This window comes from Hevea brasiliensis, chromosome 18 (assembly GCF_030052815.1).
Source record: "Hevea brasiliensis isolate MT/VB/25A 57/8 chromosome 18, ASM3005281v1, whole genome shotgun sequence".
In the NCBI taxonomy this organism is placed as follows: Eukaryota; Viridiplantae; Streptophyta; class Magnoliopsida; order Malpighiales; family Euphorbiaceae; genus Hevea; species Hevea brasiliensis.
In genome coordinates, this window is record NC_079510.1 from 51,764,765 (window position 1) to 51,787,813 (window position 23,049).

General features: G+C 33.9%; 3 protein-coding genes across 5 annotated transcripts; all 3 read left to right on the top strand.

The window, feature by feature from the left end:
• The first annotated feature begins 2,038 nt into the window (after nucleotides 1-2,038).
• Nucleotides 2,039-4,917, top strand: LOC110670643 (5'-adenylylsulfate reductase 3, chloroplastic). Its single transcript, XM_021832764.2, has 4 exons — nucleotides 2,039-2,206; nucleotides 2,304-2,447; nucleotides 2,570-2,696; nucleotides 3,295-4,917. The coding sequence occupies exons 1-4, from the start codon at nucleotides 2,131-2,133 to the stop codon at nucleotides 4,337-4,339; spliced, it is 1,392 nt and encodes a 463-aa protein (XP_021688456.2). The 5' UTR covers nucleotides 2,039-2,130; the 3' UTR covers nucleotides 4,340-4,917.
• A 3,109-nt stretch (nucleotides 4,918-8,026) lies between these two features.
• On the top strand, nucleotides 8,027-11,084 carry LOC110670594 (glucan endo-1,3-beta-glucosidase 1). The gene is made up of 4 exons (XM_021832694.2): nucleotides 8,027-8,371; nucleotides 8,454-9,767; nucleotides 10,643-10,670; nucleotides 10,818-11,084. The coding sequence occupies exons 1-4, from the start codon at nucleotides 8,293-8,295 to the stop codon at nucleotides 10,999-11,001; spliced, it is 1,605 nt and encodes a 534-aa protein (XP_021688386.2). The 5' UTR covers nucleotides 8,027-8,292; the 3' UTR covers nucleotides 11,002-11,084.
• A 2,282-nt stretch (nucleotides 11,085-13,366) lies between these two features.
• Nucleotides 13,367-17,684, top strand: LOC110670593 (uncharacterized). 3 transcript variants are annotated; one of them, XM_058141247.1, is made up of 5 exons: nucleotides 13,367-13,721; nucleotides 13,796-13,879; nucleotides 15,668-15,813; nucleotides 15,905-16,015; nucleotides 16,998-17,684. In XM_058141247.1, the coding sequence occupies exons 1-5, from the start codon at nucleotides 13,379-13,381 to the stop codon at nucleotides 17,580-17,582; spliced, it is 1,269 nt and encodes a 422-aa protein (XP_057997230.1). In that variant the 5' UTR covers nucleotides 13,367-13,378; the 3' UTR covers nucleotides 17,583-17,684. The 3 variants fall into 3 exon arrangements, with proteins under 3 accessions (XP_057997230.1, XP_057997229.1, XP_057997228.1); XM_058141246.1 differs by lacking the exon at nucleotides 13,367-13,721 and adding an exon at nucleotides 14,290-15,337 and having other exon boundaries at nucleotides 13,796-13,915; XM_058141245.1 differs by lacking the exons at nucleotides 13,367-13,721; nucleotides 13,796-13,879 and adding an exon at nucleotides 13,922-15,337.
• Nucleotides 17,685-23,049: the final 5,365 nt, after the last annotated feature.

Here is a 23,049-nt window from a genome sequence, read left to right on the forward strand (position 1 = left end):
AAGCAATCAAGATGCTAAGAGCTAAACAATTGAGATGCTGAAACGTTGAGAGCAAAACAAGCGAGCAAGGCATGAAGCAAATAAGCACAAGGCGAGTGAGGATCGCGAGGCAAGCTTTGATGTGCCTGAGGAAAGAAATAACTCAATCAAATTAAATGAAAAATAAAGTCGAATAAAGAGAAAGAAACAGGAAAATTAATAATAAACAAATAAGAAATAACTAAAAATCAAACAAGAATACCGAAAAACACAAAAATGAAATTATGCTATAGTGAAACTCTTTTTAATATGTTATGTTTAATTTGTAGCAAAATAAAAAGAAATAATAAAAAAGAATATTTTTGTAGTTTTGATGTTTATGAACATAAACTAAAAACAAAATAAGAAAGATTAAAGAATAAATAGAAGATAGAAATTATTTGATAAGTTTAAAACACTACAAAAAAACTCAATATTCAAAAGTACATGCCACATAAAAAACCTTTTCAAGATCATAATAATCTCTTAGTATTATATTTTAAGTCAATAAGTCAAATTTCATCCATATTGTTGCTAATTATAATATTTGAAGATAAATATGCAAATTGACTTACAACCTATATAGAAAATATAAAATGCATCAAAAATACTAAATCACCTTAGTATAGGCTTCCAAAAATGAAGAAATATAGGATATTATAGACTTATGAATTTTTAAAGAATAAATGCCTACCATAAGGTAGCTTAATATGTGCCTCAATAGTATACTCTATTTGGGTCTAATTTTTTTTTAACTCTAAATATACTTAATTATTTTACTTTTATTAAGTCTATGCTATCATAATAAAAGAGTTTACTATATTTTTTCCACTTTACATACTTGCAATGAATATATTTCAAGATTCTAAAATTGATGAAAATTCTTAGATCTCCTTATAGACACATCAAACTTAGAAGACGCAACATGCAAATAAGCACCAGATCAAGTAGGGAGATGGGTAGATTAAGGACCTGGAGTGAGAGAGTGGAAGAGAAGACGATGAATTTGTCATTGTGGGTCTATGGCTATGACAATGACTGTGGGTGATGGGTCTTCTCTCAAAGAGGTGAATATGATATGTGAAAAGGAAAAAGAACATAAAGAAGAGGAGAAGAAAGAAAGAATAATCGACTGTAAATCTATAAAAGAAATAAAAGATTTTTATTAAATTTAGGAAAGTTATATAGTCTTAAAATGTAACATATTAATTATAATTTGATTTAATTTAATTAATTTTTTTTCTTTTTAAATTTAAATTAAATTAATTAAAAATTTTAAATTACAAATCAAATTAAATTATTGAATTAAAACAATTCGAACCAAAATGGTGCTCAACGTGGTGGTTATGGTCCTCTCGGTATCATGAATTTGATTTGTTTTTTCTTCATCCCTTGACCCCTCACTTGCAAGCGCCGTCACTTTCGACCCGAGCCACCTTGTATTATATTTAAAGTGCCTGGCAGGCCACACCTACGTGCATTCCAATTTTTTATTATTATTTTCCCCTCAATTGTGATTGTTTTTGTTCTCCGCAAGCCAAATTTGAGCTGTTTTTTTAACTCCTATTAAATATGTTGATTCAAAAACTAAATTTAACTTATATTAAATTATAGTTCGTTGCACAATATTTTCTATTTAAGCCCTATTCAATTAAAATTTTATTGTTATTTTAATTTTAAAATGAATTATTTAAATAAGTTAAATAATTATTATTTCAATAAAACAGAAGATTACTGCTTATTTAAATTTATAATTTTAAAAAACCCATAATAGCAGATAAATTGACCAGGAGAGGAATTTGGCAAGCTCTAAGCTTCCTCTATCACCACATCTCTTTCTCTCACGGCACCGGCACGTGACGAAAGCAATGAGCCCAGTATATAAGCTACACCCAATCACCACCGGCCACATTATCACGATGTGCGGGACCCACACTGATTCAAAAATTTGTCCAGGTTCAATGAACCTGGTGTGGCGCGTTTTCTTCGCTCCTTATTCCTTATTTAACAGCTTTCTTCTTTCTATAATGCAGAGATAAAACACACACAACAGAGAGAAATATAATTAAATAATTTTCATTTCTAGAGAATTCAAGTTCTCTGTATTCTTTAATGGCTTTCAGTGTTGCCTCTTCTTCTTCTTCTACAATTTCTGCTACCAATTATTCGCTCTCCTCTGAGCTCAAAGGTTTGTGGTTTTCTTGTCCCCTGAATTATAATGTAAATGTTGAGTTTTTCATTTTAAACATTTTGCTAATGATGAATTTGTGGGTTTTGGTTTTCAGCTCTCCAAATTGGTTCATTGCGGCTGTTGGGTCGCCCGGCCGCCGTCAGCCTTTCTCAACGGAGATGCTCGGTGAAGCCGGTGAACGCGGAGTCCAAACGGAATGACTCCATTGTCCCGCTTGCGGCAGCTATAGCTGAGTCTGGTAAGTACTATTTGTTTAATTAAAAATTCATGGTTCCTTTTAAACATTTTTAATTAGGTTTTTTACTTCCAAAAGAATAAGAAGATTTAATTGAGTGTTAAATTTTGTGTTGGAACTTGCAGAGGTAGCAGAGAAAATAGAGGTGGAAGACTATGAACAATTGGCCAAGGTGCTTGAGAACTCTTCACCTTTGGAGATTATGGATAAGGCTCTTGAGAAGTTTGGCAATGATATTGCTATTGCATTCAGGTAATTAATATAGCCATAATTGAATTTAAATTGTAATTTTTTAAAAATATTTTGTCAGTAGCAGAAATTTTAAAAAATGTCCCATTATTCTGATCAACATTCTTTGTGTATTGTGGAATCCCATCGATTGTTTCATATTTGCCTAACAGTGGAAGTTGAAAGGATAATCTCAAATGTGCCATTAGATTGTAAAGAATATTCCTCTTCTAGATTGTAGTTCTTTGTTTAGCAAAACGAGATTGCATTTACGGTTAGAGGGTTAGCTGAGATAATTTGTGTATTGGGCCTAATTTCGCATGAATAAGACATAGGCATACAGCATACCTAGGAATGACACAATAAATTAATTTACAAGAAATTACTTACCTAGCAGACAAGCAGAGGTACAATGAAAAATCATTTGAACTTGTGTATGCATATACAGGTGAGATATTTTCGATAATATCAGAATGTACTGAAATTGAATTACTCTAGCGTGTGCTCTGGAATTGCATTCTCACATGTTATACATTACTTAACTCTTACATATATTGGGTACATGGCAGTTATTCATTTGAAATGTTATCTTTTTAGTAATAAGTATCCATTTTTTTTGCAGTGGTGCTGAAGATGTTGCTTTGATAGAGTATGCTAAGCTAACCGGTAGACCCTTTAGGGTGTTCAGTCTGGACACTGGGAGGTTGAACCCAGAAACCTATAAGTTCTTTGACACTGTTGAGAATCACTATGGCATCCATATTGAATACATGTTTCCTGATGCTGTTGAAGTTCAAGCTTTGGTAAGGAGCAAGGGCCTGTTCTCTTTCTATGAGGATGGGCACCAGGAGTGCTGCCGTGTGAGAAAGGTGAGGCCCTTGAGGAGGGCTCTCAAGGGGCTACGTGCTTGGATCACTGGCCAAAGAAAAGATCAGTCCCCAGGCACTCGGTCTGAAATTCCTGTTGTTCAGGTGGACCCAGTTTTTGAGGGAATGGATGGTGGAGTTGGTAGTCTGATCAAGTGGAACCCAATGGCAAATGTTGAGGGACAAAATGCATGGAACTTCCTTCGAGCCATGAATGTGCCTGTAAACTCACTTCATTCACAAGGTTATGTGTCAATTGGATGCGAGCCTTGCACAAGACCAGTTCTTCCAGGCCAACATGAGAGAGAAGGAAGATGGTGGTGGGAGGATGCTAAGGCTAAGGAATGTGGGCTTCACAAAGGAAATCTGAAGCATGATGATCTAGCACAACTCAATGGCAATGGAAATGGGGCTACCTATTCAAATGGAGCTGCTGGAGTTGCTGATATCTTCAACTCGCAGAATTTGGTCAATTTGAGCAGTTCTGGAATAACGAATTTGTTAAGATTGGAGAACAGAAAGGAACCATGGATTGTTGTTCTTTATGCCCCATGGTGCCAATTCTGCCAGGGCATGGAAAATTCCTATCTTGAATTGGCTGATAAGTTGGCAGGGAGTGGAGTGAAGGTGGGGAAATTCAGGGCTGATGGTGATCAGAAAGAATTTGCTAAGCAAGAATTACAGCTGGGAAGCTTTCCAACAATACTTTTCTTTCCCAAACACTCCTCTCGGCCTATTAAATACCCCTCAGAGAAGAGGGATGTAGAGTCCTTGATGAGGTTTGTCAATGCTCTCCGGTGATGGTGGAAATCGAAGGCAATTTGATAGACGGTTTGTTGAATCATTTGAACACTGAAGTCCAAGGTTGTCTTTGATCTTTGCAAATTCATCATATCTAGCGATCAGGATGTCAACTCCCAGGCACAAATGGAATAATGGGGGAGGCAGCGGGCCTCAACCTTAAGCATAACTTAATGGTTTGCTTGTTCCAGCACTAGGAGCCTTGGGAACTCAGATCTCTCCTCCCTTTCCCCGCTTTTCCTTCCCTGCAAATTGTGTGAGAGTCAGTTTTAGGCCAGAGTTTTGAATTTTTTAGTCTCTAGAGTTTGTTGAGTCATCTGTATGTAGAAGGAGAAGTAGAGCTATTGGATCCAATTATTTTTGGTACATCGTTATCTGAATTTTCAGCCCACTGTTGTAAGGGGAGATGGGAATTGCCATTGTTAAGTACAGAATTTTTGATGCTTTGCAGGTACTGTTAAAGTTTAGGACCTCCATAGCAATGTAAGAGATCATGGAGTCAGAAATGTTAAGGTCTTAGTTTGAATTTGAATGGAAGGCAATTGAAAAATAAAATAGTAAATATATTCCAAGCTCCATGACTCCTGCAAACAAAAAGACGAGGGGTAATTCTTGAGCAGAACTCGTGATGATCGACTTTTTGTACTCCAGTTGTGTTTGGCAGTCTTGTGATTTCTAATTTTGCATTTAAGCAAAGTTTAGGATTCATTCTCGCTTTTAAAATCACGAGAATTGTATGTGTAATGGTTGGTTTCTTTTCCAATCATCTTGCCTGTTCTTGAAATTGGCTCCATTTATACCTGAAAGAAATCCACTCAAAACTATGAAAGGGAAAAGTATGCTCTATCATCAAAGAAGAAAGGGAGGAAAAAACATACTCCTGTTAGGCAATGGGGTGATCATGAATTTCCCTGGGTTTCAATTTATTAGTTTATATTATATGGACACCCCAGAAGATTAGGAATCTGAAGATCCAAGGATTTGATGATCATTTTTTACCATGGACTTGTTTAAAACAATTATGAATGTACATTTGAAGAACATCGGTAAAAAAAAAATAATTTCTTATTTTTTTATTAACAGTTTACTCGGTTTTTATTTGATTGCATTTAATTATACTCAACCAAATACTAATGAATTCATTAAAGATACATTAAAAAAAAAAAAAGAAGCTATAACCTATAGGTCAACTTGAGTAATTCTCAGAGGTGATTGAAATTGAAATGGCCTATTCAGCTATTCTGCCATTGTCGTGCTTGTGCTGTGTTTCTTTCCTATCAAGCTCTTAGTGTATATATATAGACATGATGTGATTTTAAAAAGAGAAATTGAATGATTTCTCTTAGGATTCCAACATCCCATTTGCAAGAAATGATTTAACCCAAGAAGCACATGCCCCTTAAAATGCTATAAATACACCTTTCCCTTTGTCTATACATTGAAAAGAAAAAAAAAAAAAAGGCATATTGGCTTTCTTTACAATTGTTTTAGGCCTGAACAAATTTGGCTTTATAGGTAGTTGAGCAACTATAGGATTTGTTAAAACTCCATTATATATTCTAATATTTTATTCACAATATAGAAGTACAATATGTTTTTTAATTTATTCGTCATGAACTCCATAATTTTTGCTTAGAATATTACATCTTGGCTTGAAATATTAGAAAGGCAAGTGATTTTTCATTTTGCTTTTACTAATACTCCAAAACCCTTAGATTCTGAAGACCCATTACTAATTGTTAACTCCATTATGGTGTTTCCATTATCACTGCCAAATTACACGCCTGTTTCGTATTTCCATTTAAATTACTGATGAAAAAATTATTTTTTTAATATATTAATTAGAAAATATTAAAATATAATTAAAAATTAAATTTAATAAATTTTAATTATAAAAATATTAAAATAATAAAATAATTTTTTTTAAATAATTTTTTTTAATAACATTTAAAATAGCATTTTTATTTAGAAAAAAAGGAAGAAGCTGTGCATAGACAAGAAAAATCAAAATGAGATCTCCTAGGATTCCAATTTGCAAATTTTTTGGGAATCTCATGTTTGCCGGGTGTAAATCATCTTTTTCATCGTCTCAAGCGATCAAAAGAGGCACTTTAATGGTTGTTTCCCAATGAGCAGTCCATTTAGTCATGGGTACGGTTTGGCACAAAACTTGATTTATTTAGCTTGTAATCCAAATCGGTCTAAACCGAGTTAATAAAGATTAATTAAAATTAAAAATATGTAAAATCTCTCAAACTAAGACAATTCAAATTCAAATAGATCATTAACCATCTTATTTTTCTTCTGTTTTGGTGACCCACATGTGAATGGGTGCAGTTGTTTTTTTTGTTTCTATTGTGCTCGTGAACCAGTCTGGCGATTATGGTACCTGGGCTACCCTGTCCCCGTCTCTTTTGTTTGATATGCTGGAGATCACAGTGTCTGTGCTATTGCTTTTTAACATTCTTTTGGCTCTGCTTAATTCTCTCATCTGCCATTTGTGTTCGTTCTTTCCTTACAAATTAGAACCTCAAATCTTATGGAGGGACTGGGAGATAATGCTTATGGCTGATTGATAAAAGTTCGAGAGGTAAAGTTCAATTCAGCGTTATTAAACTCGGTCTGGAGGTTGACCTGATAAAAAAATTGAGTAAATAAATCAATAATTTAATTAGTGAGTCTTTAAAAATTAATTTAATATATATAAATTAATTAAAAGTTGATTAAATATAATACTTATTAATATAAATAAATAATCATAATTAATTAAATTTTAATTATTTAAATAAAATTTTTAATATTTATTAAGTTATATTTAATAAATTTTAATTATATTTTTAAATTTTATGTAAAAATTTCTAGTAATATAATTCATAACAAATTTTATAAAGGTATAATTCTCTTTTTAATATTTATAAAATATAAGTATATGTTAAAAAATAAATATATTAAATAAAAAAAATATATAACTACTGAGTTAATTCAATTGATTTTGATTTTAAAATTTTTTTGAGATTTTAAATTTAATTTTCTATATCAATATTAAAAAAAATCCTTTTAAATATTTAAATTGAATGAGTTAATTGGGTTGCTGGTATAATTACTGAGTTGATCAAATCACGTCGGATTACTTTTTTATCTGACTCAATTATAAATTTAGACCAACTTAGAGATCAATTTATTAATTTACTTATCCAACCAGTTAATTTGATATAAGTTTAATAACTATGATTTAATTAGTAATTTTATTGGTAATGAATGTATTTTTTATATTTCTTAAATTATTGATTAGAATTTGATTTTGAGATTAATGAGTTTTAATTTAATAATATTTATAATTTTTATTAAAATGTAATTAGAATTTTATTTTAAATACCATTAAATTAAAGTATTTAATTGGAAAAACAATGAAAAAGAATTCAAACCAAAAAGACTTTTAAGGGGAAAAAAAAAAGAAAACCAAAATGATCAAACTGGGAAAAATAAAAAAAAACTAGTAATTAAACTGCAGCGTTTACTTCTCCCTGTGGAAATGCCAGGCTGTGACTCGAAGAAATATATAAAAGGTCCCGAAGAAGCCATGTCAATCTAGTGAAGTTACCATAAACATGGAGACCACTTGGAACTCAAACGTAAGCGCTTGTCGGTCCACAAGGTCACTTTCGATAATTTACATGCCCAGCGGCATTTACATCCTCAAAGGGAAACGGCTAAGGAGAAACCACAAATCACACTTACAGCTACTACTTTGGATTCACGGATTCTTGCTTCTTCACGCTGCAGATCTATTGAGTGAACAAGCAAAACCCAAATCAAATATTCAAACCCACCGAGAATTCAATTCAAGAAAAAAGATTTTTTTTCTTTTAAATAATCCCAGAAGATAATGCAAGAATCTGTAGCTGAACCAGAACCAGATGGTGAAGAAGTAAAGCTCAAGCTCCTCTTCAATAATGGCAAACTCTAAGTTCAGTTTCCTCGTCATCGCCATTATCTTTGTCTTCTCCGCTGCACTTCTTAGATTTTCACAAGGTATGCTACTTTTGAACTCATTATATCAAGAAACCAACCGCAACCCTTTTCTCATTTGATCTCTTCTTGAACAAATTTGCAGCTAAATCACTTCCACTAGCACTGGCACAAATCAAGCAGCAAAAGCAAGACCAAGACAGCGAACCGTTTGTGGGTTTTAACATAGGCACAGACGTTTCCAATATCTTGTCAGCAACAGACCTTGTTTCGTTTCTGCGAGTTCAAAAGATCACCCATGTCCGCTTATATGATGCAGACCCTGATATCCTCAAAGCCTTGGCTAAAACCAAGATCCGTGTCATAATTAGCGTCCCCAATAATCAGCTTATTGCTATTGGCTCCTCCAATACCACCGCAGCCTCCTGGATTGGTCGCAATGTTGTTGCATACTATCCAGAAACTCTAATCACTGCAATTGCTGTAGGAGACGAGGTGTTGACAACTGTGCCCTCTTCAGCTCCTCTGCTTATGCCTGCTATAGAGTCACTCTATAGTGCTTTAGTTGCTTCAAATTTGCATACCCAGATCAAGATTTCAACTCCACATGCAGCTTCTATAATTCTTGATCCATTTCCACCATCACAGTCTTTCTTTAACCAGAGTTGGAGCTCGGTTATACTTCCTTTGCTTCAATTTTTGTCAAAAACTGGGTCTCCGTTGATGATGAATCTTTACCCTTACTATGTTTTTATGCAAAACAAAGGAGTGGTACCCCTTGATAATTCTCTGTTCAAGCCCTTGACACCATCTAAAGAAATGGTGGATCCTAATACTTTGTTGCATTACACTAATGTGCTTGATGCGATGATTGATGCTGCATATTTTTCTATGAAGAATCTGAATATTACTGATGTTATGGTTCTTGTCACTGAAACTGGATGGCCTTCAAAGGGTGATTCAAAAGAGCCTTACGCTACCATTGACAATGCAGACGCCTATAATTCTAATTTGATTAAGCATGTTCTTGATCGTAGTGGGACTCCTTTTCATCCAGAAGTCACTTCCAGTGTGTATATGTATGAATTGTTCAATGAGGACTTGAGGTCACCGCCAGTATCAGAAGCAAATTGGGGATTGTTCTATGGGAATTCCACACCAGTCTATTTGCTTCATGTTTATGGAAGTGGGACTTTTTTGGCTAATGATACAACGAACCAAACGTATTGTATTGCAATGGATGGTGTTGATTCAAGGACACTGCAGGCAGCTTTGGATTGGGCATGTGGACCAGGAAGGAGTAATTGCAGTGAAATACAACCAGGGGAGGGTTGTTACCAGCCCAATAATGTGAAGAACCATGCTTCTTATGCATTTGATAGCTATTACCAGAAGGAAGGGAAGGCTCCTGGGTCTTGTGATTTCAAGGGTGTGGCCATGATCACCACTACTGACCCAAGTAAGATTGTTTATTCTTTTTTCTTTTCTTGGGTTTTTTTAATGAAAATTTGTTTATTCTTTTTTCTTTTCTTGGGTTTTTTTAATGAAAAATTCTTTGTTCTTTTTTCTTTTCTTGGGTTTTTTAATGAAAAGCATAGGGTTTATCTGCCATTTTATTTTAATGAAATTGAGGACATGGTTATGGAGTTCTTGCATCTGTAATTAATAGCAAGTTTTGGAAAGGGATGGATTTTGATGTGATTGTTATGGAAGCAAAATTGGAGCTTTTAGGTGCTAATTTTGCATTCATTTTGGCTGTGAGTTCAAAAGCAGGACATACGTTACTTGGGAAAGGAAATATTGTTATTTCAGATAGTTTGCTTTTTTTTTTTTTTTCTGCTCAACTATTGCAGTGCCTTAAGCCTCTTAAACTGTTCAAAGATGCCTTGAGAGTGATAAGGTTAAAAATCTAAAAGGTTCCAATTGCCCAATCCTACACCACTAAAGGGAATAGTGGCACCCTCCAATCATCCTCAGGGTATGCGATACTTACAAGGACAAAGATGACTTCGATAGCGGATGGTGTGTGATTCCTACCTGACAAAGGCACATGGCTTATTGAGCTATTGGAGTCTTGAAAGGGGCATAGAATAAACATGTTCTGGTTCAAGTAAGAAAAATATGTTTTCTATTTGGAGCCTAGTTCAAGCGGAGCCCCATTGAGCGAGGACGGTGCCATTAGGTCATGTTAAAGTATAAGATTGCCTTAGAAAATAACTCTGTTCTATAAATTCTTGCAGCTAACTTCCATTATTGCCTTCTATGCTGCTAACAAGTACAAAGTTATATTTTAAATCTGATGCCCATTTTTCTCTTTGTTGGTAATATTTGCAGGTCATGGCAGCTGTACATTTCCTGGAAGGTAAGAGTGTATGCTAGTTTGACCAATGTATCACACTTAAGCTTTTTTATTTGCATAGCTGTCAAAAGATGGAAAGTGAAAAAGATGGAAAGTGCATCTTGGTTATTCTTTTTTAACTAACAAAGGTCTCATTTTTTTTTGATACAGTAAGAAAATAAGCAATAAAACAAGAACAGTGACAAACACAACTGTAACAAGCAGTGCAGCACATAGTTTAAGGGTCATCAGCTTCAAAAGCAGTAGAATAATTGCAATCAATAAGGGTTTAAGTACTTTCTTGGCTGTTATTTTCTCTATTTTGTTACACATTCCTTTTGCAACCTGGTGTTGAGGTGCGAAAATAAAACAATTTTTTGAATTATATTGTTGTTGTTATTATTATTATTATTAAGTGTTCATTTCATTGATGATTAACTAGTGTTGTGCAAAGTTCAGCTTATTTCTTTGCTGCAAGTTTGACACCAGGCAGTGGCAACTCTCTGGGGGTTCTGCTGTGTTTTAGTTGAGAAGTAGATTTGCATGGGTTCTACTGTGCATGTATTTTGCCTAACACATGCGACAACATAAAGGAATAAAGGGAGGCCCCCACCCTAATTATGGACATGAAGAAGTTGGTAGCTTTAAAAAATATACCATTATCAACAATAAACTTTAATTCTAGTGAGATTTTGGGTTGAGTTCTTCTGATAAACAGAATAAACGTGTACAGTAAAACATGGTTTATAGTCTTTTAAACAAAATAAACGGGTAAAGTAAGCCATTGTTTATCTTTAAATAAACTATTTTTTTTAAAAAAGTATTGATTAGTTACACATTTTTTAGGTATTTTTTTAAATGGCCGAGAAAGAGGATTTTCAGTTCCTTTGTGAGGAGATGGTACCAAGGGAACAAGAACTTGCTAAGCAAATGTCAATTCAAAAGAGAGCGAATCATAATCTCAAAAGCATTGCATTTGTCAATCTCATAACCAAATTAGTAATAGATCCCACAAGCATTAACAAGGTTATAATATAGTCTGATCTAGCTTAGTTCCCTTTTTTTTTTTTAAATGAAATTTGAAATTTCATTAATATTTGAAGAATACAAGAGGTGGGTCAACGGCCAAGTCCAACAAACAACAGACTAAATCCAGAAACTCAAATAAAAGACTCAAACCCACGAAACAACTCGACGGAGTTTCGCTGCAGAGAGTCATCAGAAAGCAAGAGCAGAACCTCTTATAGACCAAACTTATCACCACCCTGATCTCAGCATAATAAAACAAGAGCCTCTCATAAATACATATCATCGTCCCAATCAAATCCAACAATAGAGTTTTAGAAATATAAAAACCTAGAAGCCAAGGAAAGCACTCTAATAGCTCTATGTCGCTGCCTCCTCTGTCACCTGAGAGAACGACGGGCCCAGCTTTATATCAAGCTTCGTGCACCGAAACACTGAACGAGGTACCACTAATAGAGACATCAACGCCGATCATGGGATGATGGGGGCGCTGGATTACATAATGGGGCCTACCTCCGACAGCTTTTTTAATCCCCCAGTCAGATGCCATCCCAAAACCTCACAGCCTCTTTAACTCTTCATTTTGGACAAGATCTCCTTAAATCTAAAAACCACAGCAGCTATTTACTTGTATATTTAGATTCAATGCCATCATTTCAATCTCCCTCCTTACTTGGGGAAAAAAAAAAAAAAAAACAAGGGTATAAAGTACATGTCATAAATCCTAAAATGCTTAACATTACCCAGATGAGCAGAGTTTAAGTGTACAAGGTAAATTTCCAAACACATTATAATAAAAACAAAATAACAACTTTTTCATTAACCACCTATCAAGAAAATATGTTTTTAATTTTTTTTTTAATTGAAACAAAAAGAAGCTTTTTGTGTGTAAATGATTTTGTTACCCTTGATTTAATCCAGGCCATTGAGAGAACATATTATCGAGCCTAAATAGGTCTCAGTGTGGCACACATAAAATAATTCATACCAATTCATATCACACTTTTAAATAAAAATAATATTTAACAATAGCATTTATTTACTAAATTACTTTTTTATAAATTAAAAAAAAATCACTTTTTATAGGAATTTATATGATTTTTGCCATTATTTTATTTTATTTTATTTTATTTTTTGTGATTATCAATTACTTGTTACTGATCATTGTTTGTTATAATTTTTTTTTGAAATTATAATTTTTCTAGATTAAAATTAATTATTTTGTGAGAACTATTTTTTAGAGTAAAAGATAATTAAGTCTATAAGATATGACAAAATCTATAGTCTAATTTTTACATCTAATTTTTCATTTAACTAACCGTTAATAATAATAAAAATAAATAAAATACTTTTAACTTTATATTTTATAATTGAAATGGTTTAATTTTTAAAATTTTGTATTATAAATGAAATAGTCTCTTTACTTAAATTTTATATAAAAAATAGTCAGTTTAAATTATTTTATTTATAATAAAAAAATTTAGGATTAAATTGTTTAAATTAACAAAAATATATAAAATTAAAGATAATTTGATATTTTTATTATTAATAATAATAAATTAGATAAAAAGTAAATGAAATCACTAAAATTGTCTATACTGAATTAACCCACGTGGGTTTTGCCAAATCGGACTAAATTGTATTTTATTGATTTTTTTATATAAAGAAAATACTTGAGGTTTGAACTTGAAAGTCCAAAGCGGTGGATGGAAGTCAGTCTTGTTGGGCAATTCAACCTTTTTCCACTCACAGTCTCATCTCTTCGCTTCATAGCTCTTGTTCTTTCAGACTGCAGTCTTCGACCTGCAAGTAATGTGCTTTCATCAACTCCTTATCCCACTTATGAAATCTGCCTATCACTTGCTTCTCCTCTTCCTTCTTCCTCTTCTCCACCAGCTTCTCGTCAGGACACCCCAAAATGTTCCTACAAAGCCTGCACTTTCTTGCACCTATACAAGAACACCATCTGTGAAATCTATGGCACTAGCACAGTTGAATCGAGCAGCTTTCGAGGAGTTAAAGTCTCCAATAAAACAGTTGATGTGAAGGGTTAGTAGTTTTCCTTTTTTAATTATTCTAAAATAGTTATCATTTCCTTATTGAATGGTTTCTAATTTTTGCAGATGGGGGGGGTGCTCGGGATTGTGTTAAATTGGGTGGCTTTCAAGGGTTTGGGGCATCAAACAAAGCTGTGACCGTTGTAAATGGTGAATTAGAATTTGGAGATTTTCAAGTTCCTTCAGGTCACATGTGTTTCTTGCAATTGCAGATGAGATCGTTTTTGTTTACAATTAGTTTGATTAGAACTCGAATTTGAGACTTAGTAATGAAAAAGTTTCCAATACATTAGTAGAGATGACATTTTAGCAATTAGCGGAAGTTAGTTATGCTTTATTAGTTAACAAATGAGTAAGGACACGACTTATGTTTTCATTGGTCTAGTCAATGTATATAAGTTGACTGCGTAGACTTTAGTCTGTAAACAGATAACAAAAGTCAGTTCTCTTTTTTCTTTCTTCCTCAAGCTTGCTTCACCAATCCACATGGTATCAGAGCAGGAAGAATAGAAATTCCCAAACTAAAAAACCATAATTGAAACAATTTCTTGTGATATTAGATTTGCATCTGTTGATAAGGGATGGAAGAGGTGAACAATACCAGGAAGAGAGACCGAAAGTTGGTGAGAACTCGAGATGAAGATACTAGCAGAGTCAATAGCGAAGCTGCGAGGAACAGAGATCGAGAGTTGATGAGAACTCGAGATCAAGATACTGGCAGAGTCAATAGCGAACCTCTGGGGAATTTTGCAGGTCAAGGCTCAAATGGACAGAGTCTTTCTGATGAAGATCCACTGTGTTTGCATAGCTCTGATCATCCTGGCATGGTGCCCGTTACTGCACCTCTTATATATGATGAGAGCAAAACGCCAATGGTCTATCAAATTCAAAGGCAAATTGCCTCAATTTCCCAAGAAAACATGTCTGTCACTGTTTACTATACTAAACTCAAGAAGCTGTGGGATGAGTTGAACTCCATAGATCCAATTCCGTCTTGTACTTGTGGAACAGCGAAGTATATTTCGGATTTATTCAATCGCAATAAGATCATGCAGTTTCTTATGGGCCTAAACGAGGGTTATGATCAAGCAAGAAATCAGATTCTTCTTCTTGATCCTCTTCCCAACATAAACGAAGTTTATTCGATGATTCTGAAAGTGGAGTCACAGAGGCAGGTGTTTAATGACTTTTCTGAAAGTGCAGGTTCAGTTTCAACGATGGTTAAACCTGCTGGTATTTATATAATTCCTAGTAAAAGAGACAGGGAGTTGACACGAAAAGAAAAGGGGCACTGTGATTATTGTAATATGGATGGGCATAAAAGGGAGAGTTGTTTCAAACTGACAGGATATCCAGAGTGGTACTCAAAGGATCGTAACAAGACTCAACCAAAAATGGCAGCTAAAGTTTCAACAACTTTTCATGGTTCTAATTTTGGAAGTGAAACACCACTTGATGATCATATTGATAATATTGATTCTTCTTTGATCAACACTGGATATGAAGAGAAAGAATCAGCCTTGGCTACTTTGAAGCAGCAAATGATGAAACTATTGCAAGGAAAAGGAATTGAGTCCCAGTCTCAACTTGCTGCCACCAATTTTACTGGTAAATTTGAACCAATGAGTTTTTTGCTCTTTCGTTTTTTTGGATAACACAAAAATTTTCAAAGTGGAATGATCATGTGATATAGTTGGTATTGACAAAATTACAAATGACTGTCCCAGATGAAATCTTTTTAGCTCAATTGTTTTGTTAATGGCAAAGTTGGTTTTAAATGTGCTTCTTTGTTTCTTTTTCTCTATCAGTTACAAGTGTTTGAAATCAATGGTTCTGTGATGGATAACAGATATTTTTTGAGGAAAAAAAAGATTTATGTTTTGTTGAACACTATGGCCTTTTCGACATCCTTTGTTGACAACATTTTATGTATGGCAGAGGACATCAGTTCATCTGCCATTTTGAGTTCAATCAAGATTTTAAGCTACAATGTTTGGTTTCGTGAGGATCTGGAGTTGAATGAGAGGATGAAAGCTCTTGGTGACCTTATTCAACTGCATTCACCAGATGTGATTTGTTTTCAGGTTTTTCTTTGTTTTAATTTTCCCTTACATGGAGCACTGGATTCAGCCTATCATTGATATCCCTCTTGCTTACAGCTACCTTGCCTTGTAGGAGGTTACTCCAAATATATATGACGTATTTAGGCAGTCCAGCTGGTGGAAAGCATATCAATGCTCTGTTGCAAATGAGATGGCATATTTAAGACGATACTTTTGCATGCAGGTAACCTCTTACACCAATTTATGCATGTATGCATCTATGCTTTTGGGTGGAAAGAAGCTTATTGGTGTAGAATAAGGTCAACAAAGGGATCAAGAGAAACAAATTCTCAAGATTCAAAAACAGGCAGTAGCTTCATGATCCTCTTTTTTTTTTAATTTTTTTTATTTTTAATTGTGGGTGGAAGGAAATTTCAAAGGAACAATGGTAGCTTGGAGTTCTTCAAAGGCACTGATACCAAACTGACGTAGAACAAGAAGAGCAAAGGAAATCAAGAGAAACAAATTCTCTAAACTTTATTAATTCTCAATAATAAAAGTATCATAATAAAAGTCTAATAATAAAATACCTAGACATAATTATTTATATACTAGCAATCCTAGCTACTACTAGTAGGATTAGGGAACAATAAAACACTAAATCGATACTAATCAAGAATTCTAAACAAACTTAAAATATGAAATAATAATAAACATAATAAAACAATAAATTCTAAACCTAATAAAATTCTTAAACCTCTTAATTCTGCCAGGACTATAATTCCTAAGTTTAAATCTTCTTCCAATACTGTGTAACTTATGAGCTGTTTCTCCTTGTCAGGCATTTGCATTCAAAACTGTAATCTCTTTTTAGTTGACATCGAGTGAGAACCATCATACTGGCTTCAAAATGATATGTATTTACTCTTTTTAGTTGACATCGAGTGAGAACCATCATACTGGCTTCAAAATGATATGTATTTACTCCTGGCCTAGTTGTCTAGGGAAATGCATTAGATATATCACTATTTTTTTTTCTTTTTAATTTTCGATTACCAACACACCCCCCCTCCCCTCCCCCTGTGTTAATCACTATTTTGATCTGCTTGCCACTTAAGGTGCTTTACACTGTCAATTGCCATTGCCATGCTTTGCAGTGATATGATGATCGAGCTCAATTACTTTATAGCAGCATTTATTCGTCTAATGTTGATATTTTTCCACAGTTATGCAAACTTCCAGTAAAATCCTTCAACTCTAGGCCTTTTAACAATTCTGTAATGGGGAGACAGCTTTGCTTTGTTGAGCTTGAGGTTCAGCCTAACAAGCCATTGGTGGTTGCCACTAGCCATCTTGAAAGTCCCTGCCCTGCACCTCCAACATGGGATCAGATGTTCAGCAAGGAACGTGTAGATCAGGTGACGGAGGCCACCGACTTTCTCAAGAAGAATCCAAATGTGATTTTTGGAGGGGACATGAACTGGGATGACGAGTTAGATGGTCAGTTTCCTCTACCTGATGGATGGGTTGATGCGTGGACAGAGTTAAGACCAGGGGACAATGGATGGACGTATGATACCATGTCCAATCGGATGTTGTCAGGGAACCGAACATTGCAAAAGCGACTTGATCGATTTGTATGCAATCTGCGTGATTTCAGAATAAGTAAAATTGAGATGATTGGTATGGAAGCAATACCAGGTTTATCACATATCAAGGAGAAGAAAGTGAGTAAAGAAGTAATGATGTTGAAGCTTCCTGTTTTTCCTAGTGATCATTATGGCTTGCTTTTAACAATTTCTGGTCGGTAATGTTGATAGTGGTTTGTATGAACGTCCTCGGATGGAGATGATATATAACCTCTTTAATTACTTGAAGTTTGAATCAAGTTTCTCTCATCATTGTTAAGATCATTTATAGATTATCTTGAAATTTGCTCATTGCTCAAGGGTTTCATTAATTAATTGCAGTTTGCAGGGAATTGGAAATGAAGTAGCATTGGCAGTTCGATAGACTGCCAATTGCTAAAGGAAATTTTGACCTAATGACCAGGTGTTTTGTTTCCTTGGTCTTTTCTTGCTGAAATAGCTAATAGAATCCATAAATTCCATGTTGACAAACATGATTATCTGTCCCCAAAGTCATCACTTGGAAGACCTTGTGTTCTGCATCCATATCATTGACATATACCTGCAAGGAAGTGTAAATGGGTAAACATGATACTTCTAAATTCATGAATGAAGAAAGCGAGATATATATTCTCGGAATATTATGCAGTCTTCACCTTAGGAAAAGAACGAGTTGCTGATGCAATGGCCAGTCTCAATTTGTAAGTTCCACTGGTTAGTAAATCCAGATTAAACTTAATTGTCCATGTTGATGGAAGGTATTTTATTATGTGCCTCCCTTCTGTCAAGGCTGAAAACCATTAAAAAGTGTAATTCACTAAGGAAAACAGATAACCAGAAAAGCACATTTAAGCTGGTGCACTGATCATGTCAACATAAGCAAAGGAACAATCTTTTTTGGATCATTGATGCCTACTTTGAAAGTTTGATCAGATCCAGGATGCATATCTGTGCATCTGTCCCTCAAGCCATATTGCCTGAACCTGTTTCATGGAATAAAAGAAATCAAAAGAACTTAAAACTGAAGGTTAACGCTAAGTTGCTTACTTCTCAGGGCTATTGATAAATAGTTTGTTGACAAATGCAGGATTCATATCAGGAATATAGTAGCCAATGGCTGTACGATCAGGGAAGCCAATCGCTCGTACAGTTGGATTATCTCTGAGGGGAACATAAGTCAAATTTCCTGGTTGTGTTTCTAACCCTGAGCAATTTCAGTATGTTAGACTGTTTCTTCACGTGATTTTCTTTCCGCTTAAAGTTCTATAACGGATGATATGAAATTGAACCCACCTGCAGAGATGGTAACAAGTGCTATTAAGTTAATCACGAATAAAACCTGGACTCCGGTCCATAGACCCCAGGAATAACATTCTTGATGGTAGAATTTCCATTTGAATCTATTTGCACCTAGAATTGATAATCCTACAAATGAACTTTGAATGTTCAGATTCAACTCTAAAAAATTAGTAAAAACTAATTATATAATAATGCAAGTTAAAAGTAATTGTGTTTTACCTTGCCTTCTATTTGCCAGGTTCCTGCATTTCTTTCTGCTGATAGACAAACATATGAATGTGTAGCAGGAATCAGAGACCCAGAAATAAACCTGAGGTTGAATTTTCATAACGTCCGTAAACAGAAGTTAATCATAAGATTGATAAACAGCAGTTCAATGGTTTTTTTTTTGATAAGCAACAGCAGTTCAATGGTTTGATTGAATTTGAATATGCTCTTGTAGGAATGAAAGCAGTTCAATAATGCTGAATGCATATGCATTCGGCACTATTGTGAGTCCACTGCTTTAGGAACAGAATCATTTCCCTGTCTTCGACGAACAGTCTTCCAGTAGCAGAACCGCGTTCTTTAGTTTTAAGATAATGAGGCGAGGAGACAAATTCATAAGGCCTTGCTGCCTCTTCAAGCAGCATCTACCATGAGTAAAGAATGAAAAATAAACTCCGTAAGCAAGGGATGATTGTGAAGTCTTGCTACAAAATGGCAAGAACTCCACAATATTCAAAGTCATAGTAGTTTCATAATTGATGCATAAACACAATATCATATCAATGTCACTAGAAACAAATGTGAAGCGTTGTACCTGCTTTTTAGCATCTTCCCACAAGTTGAATGCATTTGACACATTTGTTGAATTCAGTTAGGCGAAGAAGCGGCCAAATGCCTCCCTCCATTGCTCTCCCTCTTGAAAATGAGCTAATATATCATCCCCAATGTAGTGAGTTACATGAAACATCTGTTTCACCAAAGGTTTTTCTTCCCCTTCATTTAGAATGTTGAACAAGTACTTTTCTTGCTTATTTGGCTTCAGGAGAGGAAACTATGAATCAGCTGGTGCTATCCCACAGTCGTTTCATAGCATTGTTTGACAATGTTGTTCTACCGATATCCAAGATATGTCTAATTGATGAATTTTCAGATGGAAGAAACTTACAGGCAGACAATTTGGTATATGGCTGTGAGATTTTGCTTGGTAGGACCCCCATTTCAAAACTCATGGCCTCGAAATATTATCCAGAACCCAAAAATGGGATCGGAACTTATCCATCTATGGACTCCAATATCTTTATTGTCCACTGAATACTGGCACTTATCATCAACTTCTGACTCAGGTACAATTAGCCGCTTGCCTCTACCTGGAAGTAGATTCTCTGGCATTGACATTATCCTGTGCGTATCAGAGATAGCCATGTAGTGGAACCTACTCCAATTCCATAAAACAAGCTTCAGAATTTTTTTTTTGAACCAAACTAAGACTGACATTTAGTTAAAAAAGTATTCAGAGGATACAAAATTTACTTTTCTTGTCGCAACGTAAAGACCATCCTCATATGAGCAAGGCAGAAAGCATGACATCCAGCAGGACGCTCATATATTGCATAGCAGTAGAATCCTGAAACACCACTCTTAATGTGTACCTGAAGAATCACAAAACATATGAAACTTCAAATAAGTTCAAGCTAAACATGAAAGAAAACAAGAAAGTGAAAACATGACCTTATGTCAACAGTGAGTGGAAGCTTGGTGCCTTGAGTTGAAGGATGACAAGTGCCCTTAAATGAAACCTCCAAGTGGTCATTCCTCATTTCAACAACAGTATATGCAACCCCATTCAATCTGCAGCAGGCAAGCAATAAGAATAAGTTCAAAGCAATTATAGTTTATTTGTTTCTTGTCTGTTCAAAATGCAAGAAAGCTACATTTTGTCCAAGTGATATGAGCATATAAAATTGATATCTATCCTTTCCCCTGGCAAGCTCCAATTGATTCTAAAATAATTCTTAATATATCATAATAAATCATAAATATAATGTGAATTATAAATATAAGATTCAACTATCACTCTAATATTGTATCTTGAATAAATAAATTTTCACAAATCTAGAAAGTGTATCTGATATGAAATTTAATTAATTCATTATAATAATTGAGAGACTATTTGATTCAATAACTTGATTTCTCCTTCGTAATTCTTTTTGATTCACATACAAAATTTTAGTCATGGAATACTTTCTGGAGATGATCCTGTGTGTGTGACCTTATGAGGTAGAAAGGGAACCGGTTTATATATATATATATATATATATATATATATATATATATATATATATATATATATATAAAAGATTTAATTTGATATATCCATCTAGTAATCCATATATGATTAGGATTTATTTTAATTAAAATAATTCTTGTATAATTAGAATTTGTATTAATTAAATTAAATATTAATTAATATTAGCTACATTAAAGGAATTGATTTTAGCCCATATGATAATATTAATTATTAAGCAAAATCTTATGTTCTCTCACTTAGCACAATAATTAAACTTTAGTAGTATAAACTTTATAAGCGCATAAAATAAACAAATCATGTACTTCATAATTACCTTGGTATAATAAACTACTAAGTGTGGGTTGTGGCGGTTGTACATTATTTATTCACATACTCTTTTTCATACACCATAACACTAGCAACTTACCATAGTAAATTTATAATAGATATATGTATATCACATCATGATTCACAATAATGTCTTAGAAGACTTTTTCTGTTATCATTCACTCAAAATATTACATGTACACAATCATGAGAAACAAGAAATACTTTAATGGATGTCATAAACACATTAATGAGCTCAGAGTGTCAAAGCTAATACATTATATGTTAATACAACCAAGACCCATTATAAGAAAATATTCTTTAAATGTCTTAGGTTGTGAAACTTTAATTAATGGATCTACTATCATGAGATCAATACTATTAATGGGCACACCCCCGAGAGCCAGCAGACCAGACGCCTAACCCCCCGAGGCACGGAGCCCCCCTACCCTAAGGCCTAACTAACATAAGCCCCTTAAATAACTAACCCTAAAGCCCCAACCCAACCAACCCTCACAAAACAAAAAAAAAAACCCAAAAAGGAAATTTAAAAAAAGAAATCAACACAAACACAAACAAACTCACAAAAACACACAACAACACACACAAATCCACATACTCATCTCACATAACATATCAAATCAAACTAAAATAAAAATCAATCCATCCATCATCCAAATAAAATATTAAAATAAAATTAAAATAATAAAATAAAAACATAAATATAAAAATAATAAAAAAATTAAATAAAATAAATAACAATAACAATAATTAAAATTAATAAAAAAAAAAAAAAAAAAATAAAAAAAAAAAAATAATAAAAAACAAAAAAAAAAAAAAAAAAAAAAAAAAAAAAATTTGAAAAAAAAAAAAAAAAAAATAAATAAGAATAATAACTATAATATCTATAACTATATATATAAATAACTATAACAAAAAACTAATGCAATAACACACAACAACAACACAACACACACACACACACAACACATCATCACATCACACACACACACACATCACACATCACAACATAATATATCATATATATGACTACACTAAATCTCTCTCTCTCCTCAAGTAAATGACACCTCTTACTCAACTTTAAAAACCAAATCCCAACATCCAATTCTCAAACTTACTACTCAAGCGACCAGCCCTCGTCCGAGCCCGTTACCGTGACTACTGACTACCGTCCTCCATCATCCCACCCCACCCACACACACACACACCGCACGCACCAACGCACACAACAACAACCACCACACACACACACACACATATGAACATGAATTAAATGCATAAATAAATGCATATTAATATATATATATATATATATATATATATGCATGATGCATGCATATATATATATAATATAATAATTATAAATTAAATAATTATTTTTTTTATTTACGACGACTTGGCGGTGGTGCGCGGGGGGCGAAGAGAGAAAGAAGAACCTGCCTCCTCTCGATTCCGATTCCGACGCCGATTCGACGATGATGGGGGTGGGCCAAAAAAAAAAACCAATTCGGAGACTTTTCTTTTCCTTTCGGTGGTCTTGGAAATTCGAAATATCCATCCGGACAAGAAAATTTCGAAATTGAGAGGATACACGAAGCCCAATAATAATATATAAAAAAATCAGGGGTGTTACAACTATTATGCTCAATAGACACTCTCCGTTTCTAAACTTCCTCATAAATAACAAAATACTTTAATTTCATATGCTTTGTACATTTGGCATATTTG